The sequence below is a fragment of the Athene cunicularia genome, assembly GCF_003259725.1.
Source record: "Athene cunicularia isolate RWA chromosome 7 unlocalized genomic scaffold, athCun1 chr7_part1, whole genome shotgun sequence".
Taxonomy (NCBI): domain Eukaryota; kingdom Metazoa; phylum Chordata; class Aves; order Strigiformes; family Strigidae; genus Athene; species Athene cunicularia.
In genome coordinates this window covers 9,192,374-9,205,197 of record NW_020799107.1, presented here as the reverse complement: position 1 = coordinate 9,205,197, position 12,824 = coordinate 9,192,374, and the positions used below count along the sequence as shown (strand labels likewise).

Below are 12,824 nucleotides of genomic sequence, written 5' to 3'. Positions count from 1 at the left end.
GTTAGTTGTTCACCTGATTTGTCCAGATTTGAAGGGATGGGAAGGGGAGAAAAGCCTCCCAGCCGTCTATCACCTTTGAGCCTGCCAGGACTGTGATTTGCAGTCCAGCTCTCATGTAAAATTACTGCACCTTCCTTCGTTCTCCTCTGTCTTTGCCTCCTTCTCTTCCTCCTCCTCCTCCTCACGCAGTGCTTTGCTTCAACATCGCAAACCTTCTCATTTCAGAGCAGGACTCATCTCTGGCTGAGGTCATGTTGCGCAGGTGCTGTAGGGTGCAACGCTGGCTGGTATCAGTTGGAGAGAGCTTTAGATCATGCTAAACTCATTCCTGCAACAGTGAGGGCTTAACACTCCTTAACTCCCTTCCCTTGGCTTGGTAACTCATGTTGTCTAATCTCAAGCTGGACCGAAGCGGCTGCCATGGTGTGAGGCAGCGAGGGAAGCCCCACAGCCATCCGGAAACCTCGCCCGAGGGTCCAGGAGCCCCTCACCACCGACATCTCCCAGTGGGTCCTCAGTTCCCACATGTTGCCATGGGATACTGGTACCTAAGAGCTCTGAGGATTTTGGGGGCTGCTGAGGGACTGCTCAAGGAGGGCATTCCCCGGGCGGGAGCTGATGGGAATATTCTATGGCTTTCACATGCAGACCACTAAATAAGTAGCTAAATTCTGTTTTAAAAAACAAGATACAAATAAAAATAAACCCCCACTCTTTTGCACAGAGTTATTCACGCATAGCAAAAAATAGAGCTGGTATGTGATGCCTGCAATGTACTCCAGGAGCTGCAAAGGCATTAGCTGGCACTTTGGGACCAAGGGCAAGGTATTATTTATAGCCAGGCTCAGTATATCATTCCTCGGAAGGTTTTTTTTCTTCGAGTGTGTTCCCTCTTCCCTTGTAGCATTACTGTCCTTTTTCCTTTCCACTTGCTAGCAGCATTGTGCACAAAGTTGTGGGGCAGTAAGCGGCACCTCTTCCTTCTCTGGTCCCAAAGCAGAAGGCACCATGTAGCAGGGACACGTGCCTGGAGGTGAATTAAATCAGTGCTGTACAGCCAGGGATGAATTTCACTGCACTCATCCCTGCACTCCATCAGGGATGGATAGTTGTTTCCAAGTGTGGCTCCATGCAGATAATTTTTAAAGGGTCCTTTGCTTGGCAGCAGCCAGGATCTGGCTGAGAGCCATGGGGTTATTTCCCAGCTTCCCCCACACCCTTACTCTTTCTGTAAACCAAAACACTGGGAATTTAAAGTCCAGAGACATGTGTCATGATCAGCAGAGAATAAATCTGGGTCCTTACTTATTTATGACTTTCCTGGCGTCAGGCACTTGAGAGGGTAACGGAGGAAGATGCTGCAGGGTCAGAGGGATGTGAAGAGGGAAATAAAACCTTGAGAAGGAGGTTTTGAAGAAGGTGTTTGGGAGAGGGGTTGCTTTGATCTCCAGCTGGTTGCTTTGATCTCCAGCTTTGCTTTGGCAGATGCCCTCTGTGTGAAAAGCTGCGGGGGGGGCAGCGTGGTGGGGCAAGGGGCTGTCACTGGGTCATGAGCCACCACAGCAGAGCCTAACCCTGCTGGCCCCTCGCCTGTCTTCCAGCCCATCACTTCATCACAGCGACGGCATGCCAGGAGGCAGACTACGGCTGGATGATCCGGCACCACTGCCTGAAGCAGTTCCAGCTCAGCATGGAGGGCATCGGGCAGCGGCTCTGGTGTGACTGGGAGGAGACCGTGGGGTAAGTGAGGTCCCTCTGCTCACCCCTTCCTTCCTGGTGTCCTGGGACCGCCTGCACCCAGCTTTGATTTTGGGGCGTAAGGAGTTCAGCGATTGGTTTTATCTCATGGAGGGGGACACAAACGTACCATTTCACTCTGCCTTGCTGCTGATGCTGCCCTGGCTGCATCCCTGCTGGGTCCTGCTAAAGGGGCTTCCCCATGCTGGTCACTTGTGGAGAGGCCACGAGGCGGGCTTGGAAGGGAGAGCAGTGGACGTTGTATACCTGGACTTCAGTGAGGCTTTTGACACCATCTCCCATAAGATCCTCACAGACAAGCTGATGAAGCATGGGCTGGATGAGTAGACAGTGAGGTGGTTGAAAAGTGGCTCAACAGCTGGGCCCAGAGGGTGTGTTCACTGCACAAAGACTAGCTGGAGGTGTCTTATCCCACGCAGTGGGTTACAACGCGAGTGGATCTTTTGAATTCCCTGTGCAGGTGGAAGAGCCGGTCTCTGCTCGGCAGAGCCGCAGGGTGGGCTGCATCACCACGATGACTCAGAGGAACTATTGTGCTGGTGACTTTATTAACTGATCACTTTAGTGAGTGAATGGAGACAATCTGTCAACAATCAACTGAAAACATCTGAATAAAGGCACTTTGGCGATGAGACTTTTCCTAATAACCCATCAATGATCAACCGATCACAATTCAACTCCTACAAAGCTTATAGACATGAATATATATATATATATATATATATATATACAGACACAAGAGAGGAAAGAGGAAGAGGAGGGGATAGGAAAAGGAGAAATCACAACCCTTGGATCCCACATTGTCACAGAGTAGCCACCTTGGTCTGTAGGTGGATTGACAACGACACACGTGGGGGTCTTTATATAGTCTTTCTTATGCATGTGCAGTAGGTTGTTCCAGAAGGTTCTTATTTTCTCTGGTTTGTACCTGTGCAGAGAGGCAAGTTCTGTCTCTGGGAAACAGGAGGGAGGGTAAAAGAAACAGCCCCACCTCTGCAGAGCTCGCTCCGCTTCTCCCTCACAGGGCATCCCACTCGAGTTGAGACATGCTCTTTATGAACAGTTTCTTGTTTATAAACAGTTTGTGACAGGAGGCCAGCAACTAATGGTGTACCCCAAGGGTCAGTGCTGGGTCCGGTCCTGCTTAGCCTCTTCATTAATGTGATGGGGCAGAACGTACCCTCAGCAAGTTGTAGGTGACACCACAACTGGGAGGTGACACACCAGAGGGTCATGCTGCCATCCAGAGGGATCTCACCAGGCTGGAGAAATGGGCCAGTGGGAACCTTACGAAGTTCAATAAGGGGATGTGCAAGTCCTGCACCTGGGGAGGAACAAGCCTAGGGACCAGGACATGCTGGGGGCCTTCTAGCTGAAAAGCAGCTCAGCAGAAAAGACCCTGAGTGTCCTGTTGCACACCAAGTTGAACGTGCAGCCCCACAATGGCACGTTTCTGGCTTATTAGGAGGAGTGTTTCCAGCAGGCTGGGGAAAACGATCCTTCCGCTCTACTCAGCACTGGTGAGGCCACCCCTGGAGTGCTGGGTCCAGTTCTGGGCTCCCCAGTGCAAGAGAGATGTGGGCCTACTGCAAAGAGTCCAGTGAAAGACCATGAAGATGAGGAAAGGACTGGAGCATGTCTGCTGTGAAGAAAGGCTGAGAGGGCTGGTGCTGTTCAGCCTGGAGAAGGCTCAGGGGGATCTTATTAAAGTATTGAAATACCTGCAGGGAGGGTGCAAAGAAGATGGAGCCAGGCTTTTCTCCCACTGACAGGACCAGAGGCAATGGTCACAAACTGAAGCACAGGCAGGACCCTCTGAACAACAGGAAACACTTTTTCACTATGAGGGCAACTGAGCAGGTTGCCTAGGGAGGTTGTGGAGTCTCCATCCTTGGAGATATTCAAAAACCATCTGGTTATGAGCAACCAGCTTTAGGTGGCCCTGCTTGAGCAGGGGTGTTTGGACAAGATGAGGTGGACCTCCAGAGGTCCTCTCCAACCTCAGCCATTCTGTGAGTAAATGGGCTTTCAAGGAGCCCAGCCTAAGCAGTGTTTGGAAATCAGGATGGTGTTTTTGCTCAGTACAGTTGTGTACCTATGAAGAAACCACATGCCCCAGTGGTGGAGCTTCAACAGGAGAAGATCATGGGTGTCTGCTACATGCTGGGTATCAATGTGTTAATAAGGTAGTAAGATTGGGATCCTTGTCACAGCTCCATTACCTCTTCTGGTGACTCACTGCTTGATGGACATATTTTCCATGAGATTTTTCTTTTTTCTCAGCAGGTTGTCCACACTAGCCCAAAATGCCCTAATTCAGCTTGAAAACCCCATAACCCACTGAGATGCTTGCAGACCCTCTCAGAGGAAATCCCAGGCTATCCCACCAGGCTGGCTCGCTCGCTGCTTCCAAAACTTGCATGTTGTTTTTGTCTTAGCTACTAGAGGGAGTGGCTGGCATGGTATGGCATGGCAGTCTTCTGCTAAGCCTCCTGTTTGTAATCAGTGTCAGGTAATTAGCAGTGATTGATGACTTCGGAAAAGCAGAGATGTAGTCTGCTTTCCTGGTGGAGTGCTTGGCAGCATCCTTGGGGGGATAATGAGAGTGATAAGGGAACCCTACTTAATGCATCAACATCAGGGAGAGTAAGGATGTTGCATTTGGGGAACATGCTGCTTTTTTTTTTAATTGCAAACCACCTGAATGGTGCTTTCTTTAGATTAAGCTCTCTCCTATTTATAGTCAGCAGAGCTGAATTTTTTGGTACCGCCATGGTGTAAATCATTCTGGTGAGATTGTTGTGATTGAGTTGCAAAGACCAGTCAGGGATGTCATGTGTTGGCATGAGAGCCTGAAAAGAGAAGTTAAAAACCCACTCTCCACTCTGAGCTGCCTCTCTGCATTGTACAGTGGTGTTGTGCTGTGGCCTTTCTCCGGGAAAATGGAGAGACGGACAAAACTGAGCCCTTGTGACACAAGGCGGTATTGAGGTCAGTTGGAAATGGCGAGCAGATGTTGCTGTATGACTGTTTTGCACAAAAATTAAGAGGTTTTGTTAGATTTTGTTCATACCCCTTTCCTCTGTACCAGATTAAGATCTCTATATACGTGTGTATGTAAACAGACATATATATATACACCTAGCTTTTGGAAAGCACAGCTTGGGTTTTCCTTCCCCTCTATTGGTGGCAAAATGGAGGGGAAGAAAAGAGCGTGGAAAGACTGTGGGAGGTTTTTTGGTTCTGAGAAACCTCATCTGGTCCTCAAAAATGTTTCGGGCTGCTGCTGTTGCTCCAGCCCCCTGGCCGTCTTAGGAGTCTCCGCAGGACCTGTCCCTCTCTGTCAACACCTTTGGAGGCAGCATGCAGATGTGGTCCAGCTGTGGAGAGTGGCAGGAGAAGGGGATAACCACCTCCCTGGTGTCTTCTGTCTGCTGGGGGTGAGCTCCCATCCCTGGGGCCATCCCAGCAGAGCTGTTCCCAACGCGGGCTGTCCCCATGCAGGGGCTGTGTGTCCCAGGGGCAGGGCTTTGCTTTTAGGCCTGGTTCAGTGCTATCTGCAAGCTGGATGAGATGCAATCCATCTCCTCCTCCAGACCTTCAGTGAAGCCACTGCACAGGAAGCAGAGGTGTACTAAAAGAGTGTATTGTTTATCTCCGATGTCCTGTTTTTCTTCTAAATAGCTTCTACTAAACTTGTTATCCTTGAGGCACTTGGAGGAAACATTGATAAACTTGCAGCATTTAATTTGATTGCATGAGTCCATTTGCTCCGTGTGAACACAAGGCTTGGGGTTATTTAAGAGATGACATTCCTCTGGACCTGCTGGGCTCTCAGGACACTGGGAAAATCAGGTAGAAATAGTTCAGCTACTGCTGTAAATAAGCTGCTCTGCAAGGACGGGGGTTTGGGTGGCCACCTTGCTCGACACCACTGCTCCCTGGGTGTGCATGGAACTCACCATCCCCTTTTAGGAGAGAAAGTACTGTTAAGAGGTGTCCCAGCAGGAGTGGGCAGGAGGTGGCACAGGCTGGCTGGTTGCCCCTCCATCTTTAGGGGGAAGGACTTGACTTCCACCAGGTGTGAGATGAGGAAATGGAAAGAAAACACCTGACTAGAGCCCGTTTCCTCTCCATATCTTCCTCCAAACCAAGGAATCTTGATGCTTGAGACCTGTCTGAAATGAGAAGGAGAAATGTTTGAAGGTTTTGCTTCTGACAGGACCTGTACCGTCAGCAGCATCAGGTTTGGAGCTGTGATTTCTTGTATGCAGCATTTAGCGGGGAAGTGCCCGTTAGGCCCATCATTTACTGCTCAATTGAGAATGACACGACGGGAATATGTGGATAAATTAATTGTCTCAGCAGAGTTTGTAACTGTGGTTTATTGGTCCTATTTTTAGGCTGCTGATTATCCTCCCACCTTACCCTCAGAGGTTTTAACGGAGCTTTTGCATTGCTGGTGCCGCTGTGTTCGATGTAACGGAGGGGCTCTCTGGACCAGGAGTGTTTGCTGAGGTTGGGCTTGGCCCATGTGAACAAGCACCTCAGCCGTGCTTATTCAGGCAGAGTTGATGTTTTTTTGATACGCAAAATCATGTACCAAGGGAGCATGAGTGCGCCGTTACATGCTTCAGGAATGGGAATTCATGAATGGGATGACAGGTGGTTTTTAATAAAATAATGAGTTCCATAGGTTAGCCATGAATGCTGTCTCCAGGGAAGGGAGGAGGACTGCTTCTGAGAGGTGTTTTCCCTTGGGTCATCTGGTTTCTTTCCCTCTGTTCTTCCACAAAGGACGAGTGATTTGGCACAGCCTCGGGTGCTGTTGGGCAGCATGTGCTGGTGCCTGCCAGGTCAGCTGCCTGGAGCTGCTCACCTACCCGCTGGAGCTGGTTTCTCCAACCTCTCCATAGCATTGTCCTGTGGATCCCTGGCCTGAGAGCGATTTAGACTGAGCGCCCTGGTGTTTTGTTTTCCAGGGCTTGTGGCTGCCCTGTTATTTAAAAGCCAGACGATTATTTAGCTGGAGCTGCGTCATGGGCTCCTCCGCTTTGTGGTGGTGGCCGAGCTGCTTTGACAGGGAGCTCAGCTGTGCATGACTAATTATCCCGAAGATCAGCTTGGCTATTTTGATTCCAGGTCCAGATTCATCAGGGCGGCGATGGAGCCAGGGGATTAGCTGTGGTCTCCCTCGGGGCAGCTATTTTGGGGACGTGGAGCACTGCTGGGCAGAGCTAGGGCTGCTGAGGAGTCAGGCTGCCAGCTGCTCATCCATGAATGCAGCAGCAGGAGCTGATGACTTGTAGATATTTTTCCTGCATGGTTTTGGCTCGCCAGGGGACAGCTTTGCACGATGTTTTTTGCGTGGCGTTGGTGCACTGGGCAGCAACGAGCAGGACGGGGCGGGAAGGGATGCTCCCTGTGCTGAGGGTGCCACAGCTGCGGGTGTCACTCCAAGCGTCTTCATCCCAAATATATCCGCCCCGTGGCATGCCTAAAAATCTCCGGGGAATGCTTTCCCCTCTCTGTGGCCATGCTGCGGGGAAGGAGCTCACCAGTGGGAGTGTGCCGGTCCGACAGCTGCAGCCAGGTCCTGAAATGAGGGATGCTGCTGCCAGCTCTCGGCACACCTGGTGCCCTGTCCTGCTCCTGCCCCCGCTGCAGGGCTGCTCTCACAGCTGTGAATACACTGACTGTGGGTCTGCAGGTTATTTACCCATTATCTTACAGAAAACAGCTTGATCCATTTTCTTACTAACTCATTATCTACTTACTTATCTTCAGGTTGCCAGGTCCCTTCTGGATACCCCTTTAGCATGTCTCCAAGCTCGCCCTGCAACCTTGTAGACGAAGAAATCAAATTTTTCTTTTAATTTACAAAGCAAAAGGAAAGCCTTGTATTTTTTTTTTTTTATTCCTTCTGAAAGCAAGGGATTTGGGGTAGATGACAGGAAAAATAGTAATACTTGCAGCAAAAGGGAAAGCTGGCAATCCTGCGCACCCCAGCCGGTAACTGTAGTGTAACACCATCCGCACCCAGGCGCTGGTGAGGAATAAATGGCAGATCAAATTCCAGTCTCAGTTGCAGGGGTAGAAAAACCAAAGGCATTGCTTAGGATTTACAGGGGTGTAAGCATTCGGATTCCGTCAAACCATAAATCAGTCCTCAATTGCTTCCCACCAGCGGCCCAGCCCCATCCCCGTCCTGCCCGCAGGCGTTCCTCCCCAAGTGGTCCCCACGCTGCTCGGCCTCCTGCTGCAGCATCCTTTAAAGCCAAACTGTTTCCATGGCGATGAGAAAACAGTTTTTGTTGCAGTTCACATCAGGTAGGGAAATAAATATTTAGAACTAAGCAAAGCTGTACTTTTCAGGGCAGGCTGCCTGTCTCCCTGCCTGCAGCCTGTGGTGATGGGATGGCTTGAAAAAGCCTGCCCTGTTCCAGTTGCTATATTCTATCAGCACAATAATCACCATTTTTAACATTTTTTTTTTAGTACTTAAAGCTAGTCTTTTAAGACATTAAGATGCTGGTATACAAGGTAAACCAAGGGAGAGAAGGGATGGAAGAGAAGTGGAGTGGGTGCAGGCTGTTTCTTCTTCCCCTGTCCCCCTATATCTGGTGGTGTTTGGGTACACACTGAGCATCTTGGTGAGCTAAGGACACTGTCCAGCCACAGGCATTGCTTCTTCCCTCCATCTCAAAGCACAGGCGAGTCCCTGAGAGCTGCCATTCCCAGGGAGCCCTCGCTGCCAGTGATTTTTGGCACCAGGAAAGATCCCAGAGAAGACTAAAGCCAGCTGGGAAAAGGGAGCATGACTTGGGAATGCCTCAGGGAGTCACCAGGCTCTCCTCGGTTATGAAAAGCAGGACTAGCCTGAGCGCTCTGACCAGGATTTTTTATGCACATATAGCTGGACCTTTCAATAAGCAAGGAGAGATTTCATATACCTTGCCATGGTGCAGAGGCGCCCGCTGGAAAGGCTTTTGTCACGTCCTCTAATTCCAGATATCATCTTAACTGACTCCTCCGTTGCCAGTCAGGTTTTGCAGCCTGCCTTTTGGCTGTTACCAGTAGCACATGGCACTTCGCTTTGGGCTGCACTGGCTTACGAATAGCCTCTGGCAAACAGCATTAAAACCACCAGCTCCTTGCTCCTTCCGTCACCTCTTTCTCCCAGGCAGGTTGGGAAGCTGGGGACAACCATCCTTAGATGTCTCATCCTTAGATCCCCTGGCCCCTGGCTGCTCTGCAAAACCTTGGGGCAGTGCCACGGTGTAGCTCCATGGCCCGGAGGCTTGCTTACCTCTTTATTTACCTAAACCAGACAGCCATCCTGGAGCTTGTTGGAAGCCCAGCCAGGGATCTGCCCAGGGGTTACCTGCACTCTGCCCTCCCCTCCCCCTTTTAGTAATGGCTGTAAGACCCCGCTCAGCAGTTCTTAGAGGGCAGAGAGCCCCTGGTTTGTGGGGCGAGGGAGGAGAGGATGCAGGGCATGGGTATTTCTCTGCACACCCCCACCTCAGGTCTGATTCAGAGCCGGTAGCATTCACATCTCTTAGGTTTTCTCAGGTCTTCCTGAAAGCCAGAAGTTTGTCTCTACCTTCTGTCCAAAGAGCTTTTTAACTCTGCAACTGAGGATTACACCTGTCTGGACACCAGAAATAATGTGACCATTCCTGCAGCTTTGGGAGCTCGAGCTGGCTGTGCCAGGCTGACTGTGGCAGGAGGACCTTGGTCTCTAAGGCTGGGCTGTGGGGTTGGAGGTGGGTGGCAAAGGGAGAGCAGAGCTCTGGGCAGGAAAATAACTGCCCCCCCTCCGAGATGTTGCACCACCAGCATGGGCTGAATTCCCTGGTGGGATCATGCTGGTGTGGTGCCAACATAATAATGTGTCTCTGCTTGCGGGAAAGAGAGAGAGAAAGAGAACCAGATGCTGCTTTGGAGATGCAACGGGATGAACATTCACTGCGTCTGTGACAGGGAAGAGCGTGTTCAGCCTCGGGCATCAACACTGCTGTTCTCGATCCCTCTGACAAGGCATCGCAAGCAGCAGCCTGGGTCTGACTGGTCTGGTTTATCCATACCCCAGCAAAAGGATCAGTCCCTTTGGTATCCCTCTGCAGTAGCTGGTGGTGCACAGGCAGTGAAAAGGTCCTCGGTGCCATGTGTCTTGGTGATCTGTGTGTGAGGACAGAAGGATGTAGTCTTACAGGAGGTGCTTTCCCAACACTGTGAGATTCAGCAGCTCAGGACCCGTGTGGCTGGCAGGGATTGACTCGGCCGGTGGCCGGCAGCTCATGTCTATGGATAGCCAAGGGTATTTATGAGACAAAGTACAAGAAATGAAAGTATTTGGCCACAGAGTTTGACTTTGCTTTTAGTTGGCTGGTCATAAGCAAAGAAAATGATCTCTCAAAGAGCAAGCCAGACTTGCTTTCCCTTGTCCAAGAGCTCAGCAGCCCTCGTTGCCACCTCTACACTTTTAGCTGTTGCTGATGTTTTCCCTCCAGGCTCCTCCTACTTGCTTCCCACTGGGCTTTGGGGGGTGTATAGCCTCAACAGGCAGCTGTGCCCACCCCGGTCCTGCCAAGGACGCGATCTCACCCAGAGCAGAGTGGCTTTAACGAAGACAGGGGACACGAAAATAAAAGGGACAGAGACTTAGGCGATCTTAAGCCACAGCTGCAGACCTCCTATCAAGATGGAAGGAGCTCCTTCCACACCTGGCCAGACCGCCACAGCCCTACAGCCACCTCCTTGCCCCCCTCAGCTGCTCACGAGGCTGTAGCGGCTCGGCTCCTCTCCTGGGGTCCATCCTCTCCCCAGCTGGTGCGCACGGAGCCGTCTGAGCTCTGAAATACAGATGCTGCCTAAGTGCAAAGTGTAATTACAATTTATCCTTCCATTTGCTGACACCATTTTGCTTTGGTTACTTGCACATCTTCACGTATAATGATAGGAGCAGCTATTTATCAGCACAAAAGTGCGGTGTGAGCTGGGGAAGGGCTAAGCCAGCTGCTGTACAGCCCTTCAGTTTTAAAAATAGCTTTTACTCACTGCTGTTAACTCTTTCCCTCTGGTTCCTGAAGCTGCTTCAGCTCCTGAGATCTCCTTAGGATTCTGATGAACGGGAAATGGTAATTTTGCACATTGGGATGCTGAGCAGAAGCTGCTTGTAGTAGCTCCAGGCGCTCAGTTAATCAAATCACCGGACTCCGCAGGGGCTCCCTGCGGCGCTGCCGTGTGCCAATGGGCACAGCAAGGCAACCGCCTCCAGCCCGAAAGCCCAGATGATGAGATGCAGAGGCGCTGCGTTGAGTAGCTGTGAAGCTGCTTATAAAAGATTTCTTCCCTCAGGAGGGTTTTTAATTGAATAGTTGGGGTTTTGGTTAGCTTTACTTCTCTAGGATTAGACGTAATCGGGATGGGGAAAAAAAAATCTAGATACATATTTTTATAGGCCTAGCCAGTTTTAAAGCAGGTAGGATTCAAAATCCGTAGCAATACCTTTCCTTCCAGAGGACAGCTGGTTGGGGCAGCACAGGGGCTGTCCTCTTCCTGCAGTGCCTCTTGCTCAGGGCTGCTGCTTGTTTTAGAAATATTTGAAAAAAATTAAAAAAACAGCTCAAATAATGGACTTGCTGGCCATTTGAGAGGTGGGCTGGGTTGTGGTCCTGCAGATCTGTAAAGCAGGGTACTGCAGAGAGCTGAACTTCAAAAGCACGTTGTTGGTTCATATGCAAAATCCCCCCCCATTTTTAGGCAATTAAAAGGAGAATTTTAAGTAGATTGAATGTACTTATTTCTGTCTCCTTTTGGCTGAACCTGCACAAACTAAAGGAGGGTGCCCGGAAGGCTGGCAGCCAGGTGAGCTGCTCTCTGGCTCAGGATGGGTTTCCTGAAGATCTTCGCGTAAAGGTGCCAGAGGCACACGTGGGTCTGAGCAGTATTTTCTAATAGCACCAGTCTGGCTGTGAAATCCTGCAAAAGTTAACAGAAACCAAAAACCCCTTGCTTCTAGTTATTTCTGTTTTCGTTTCTGTAAATGAAAACTCCTTGTGCTTTTGACTGTGGGTGAGCACTTACAAGTGTGATCAAAGTGGCAAAACCTGATGGGACTTAAAAAACCCCACCCATATATTGCTATACCTGTCTACCTACAGACTCCAAAAATACTTGAAAAAGTCAGTAACAAGCTCAAATACAATCTCAAATACCCACATCTATAATAGAAAGTATATAGTATTTTATATTATTTGGGGTGGGGGGAGGTGGCATGCTTGTGTCCGGGTGCTGGTCCCTGGTGCCACCCCAGTGCCCGTGTCTGTGTTGCAGCACCTACGGGGAGCTGACAAACTGCACGGCGCTGATCGCCGAGAAGCTCGACTGCTACTGGCCTAACCGACTGGTGGATGAGTTCTTCGTGGCCGTGCACAAGCAGTACTTCAGGAACTGCTCTCCCTCTGGCCGGGCGCTGCACGACCCCCCCAACAGCGTCCTCTGCCCCTTCATCCTGCTGCCCGTCCTCGTCACCCTGCTGATGACCGCGCTGGTGGTGTGGAGGAGCAAACGCAGCGAGGGCATCGTGTAGGGACGCCCTGCCACCGGCACAGGGGAGGGACAGGGGGGAGCCCACCCTGCAACGTGCCTGTTTTTTTTTTAAGAAGACCCTGGCAGAGGCACATCATGGAGGGTACCAAGCCCCAGAGGCAAAGGCAGTAACGCCACCGCTCTTCCCTCACGGGTACCCTCCGCAGCGCACCTGTGCCGCTTGCCCGTCGGTTTCCAGATAAATACATGATTTAAGACACGGTTGTTTGGCGATATGGGATGCCAGCGGCCTGTCACGGGCTGCCCCGGCGGCGGGGAGCTCTCTCAGGGTACTGGGGAGCACAGCTCACCCTGAGCACCAGCACCGCCACAGCTCTGCTCAGCCTTTCCCAGTTGCTTCCCTCCCAGCACCCTCCAGCATCACGTGCCAAAAGAAGATAATTTTTAAAGAAAAAACAAACACCTACCCACCCACACCACCCCCCCCCAAAAAAAAAAAAAACCAAAAA

General features: G+C 50.8%; 1 protein-coding gene across 2 annotated transcripts in view; it reads left to right on the top strand.

Moving 5' to 3' along the window:
• Nucleotides 1–12,800, top strand: part of RAMP1 (receptor activity modifying protein 1) — a 29,367-nt gene extending 16,567 nt beyond the window's left edge. The window contains exons 1-3 of one of the 2 annotated variants that reach the window (XM_026852505.1): nt 1,266–1,297; nt 1,602–1,740; nt 12,100–12,800. In XM_026852505.1, coding sequence (XP_026708306.1) covers nt 1,267–1,297; nt 1,602–1,740; nt 12,100–12,355 — 426 coding nt within the window. In that variant the 5' untranslated portion in view covers nt 1,266 and the 3' untranslated portion in view covers nt 12,356–12,800. Of the gene's footprint in view, nt 1–1,265; nt 1,298–1,601; nt 1,741–12,099 lie in introns of those variants that run through there. The other variant, XM_026852506.1, reaches the window with a different exon arrangement.
• The last annotated feature ends 24 nt before the right edge of the window (nt 12,801–12,824 follow it).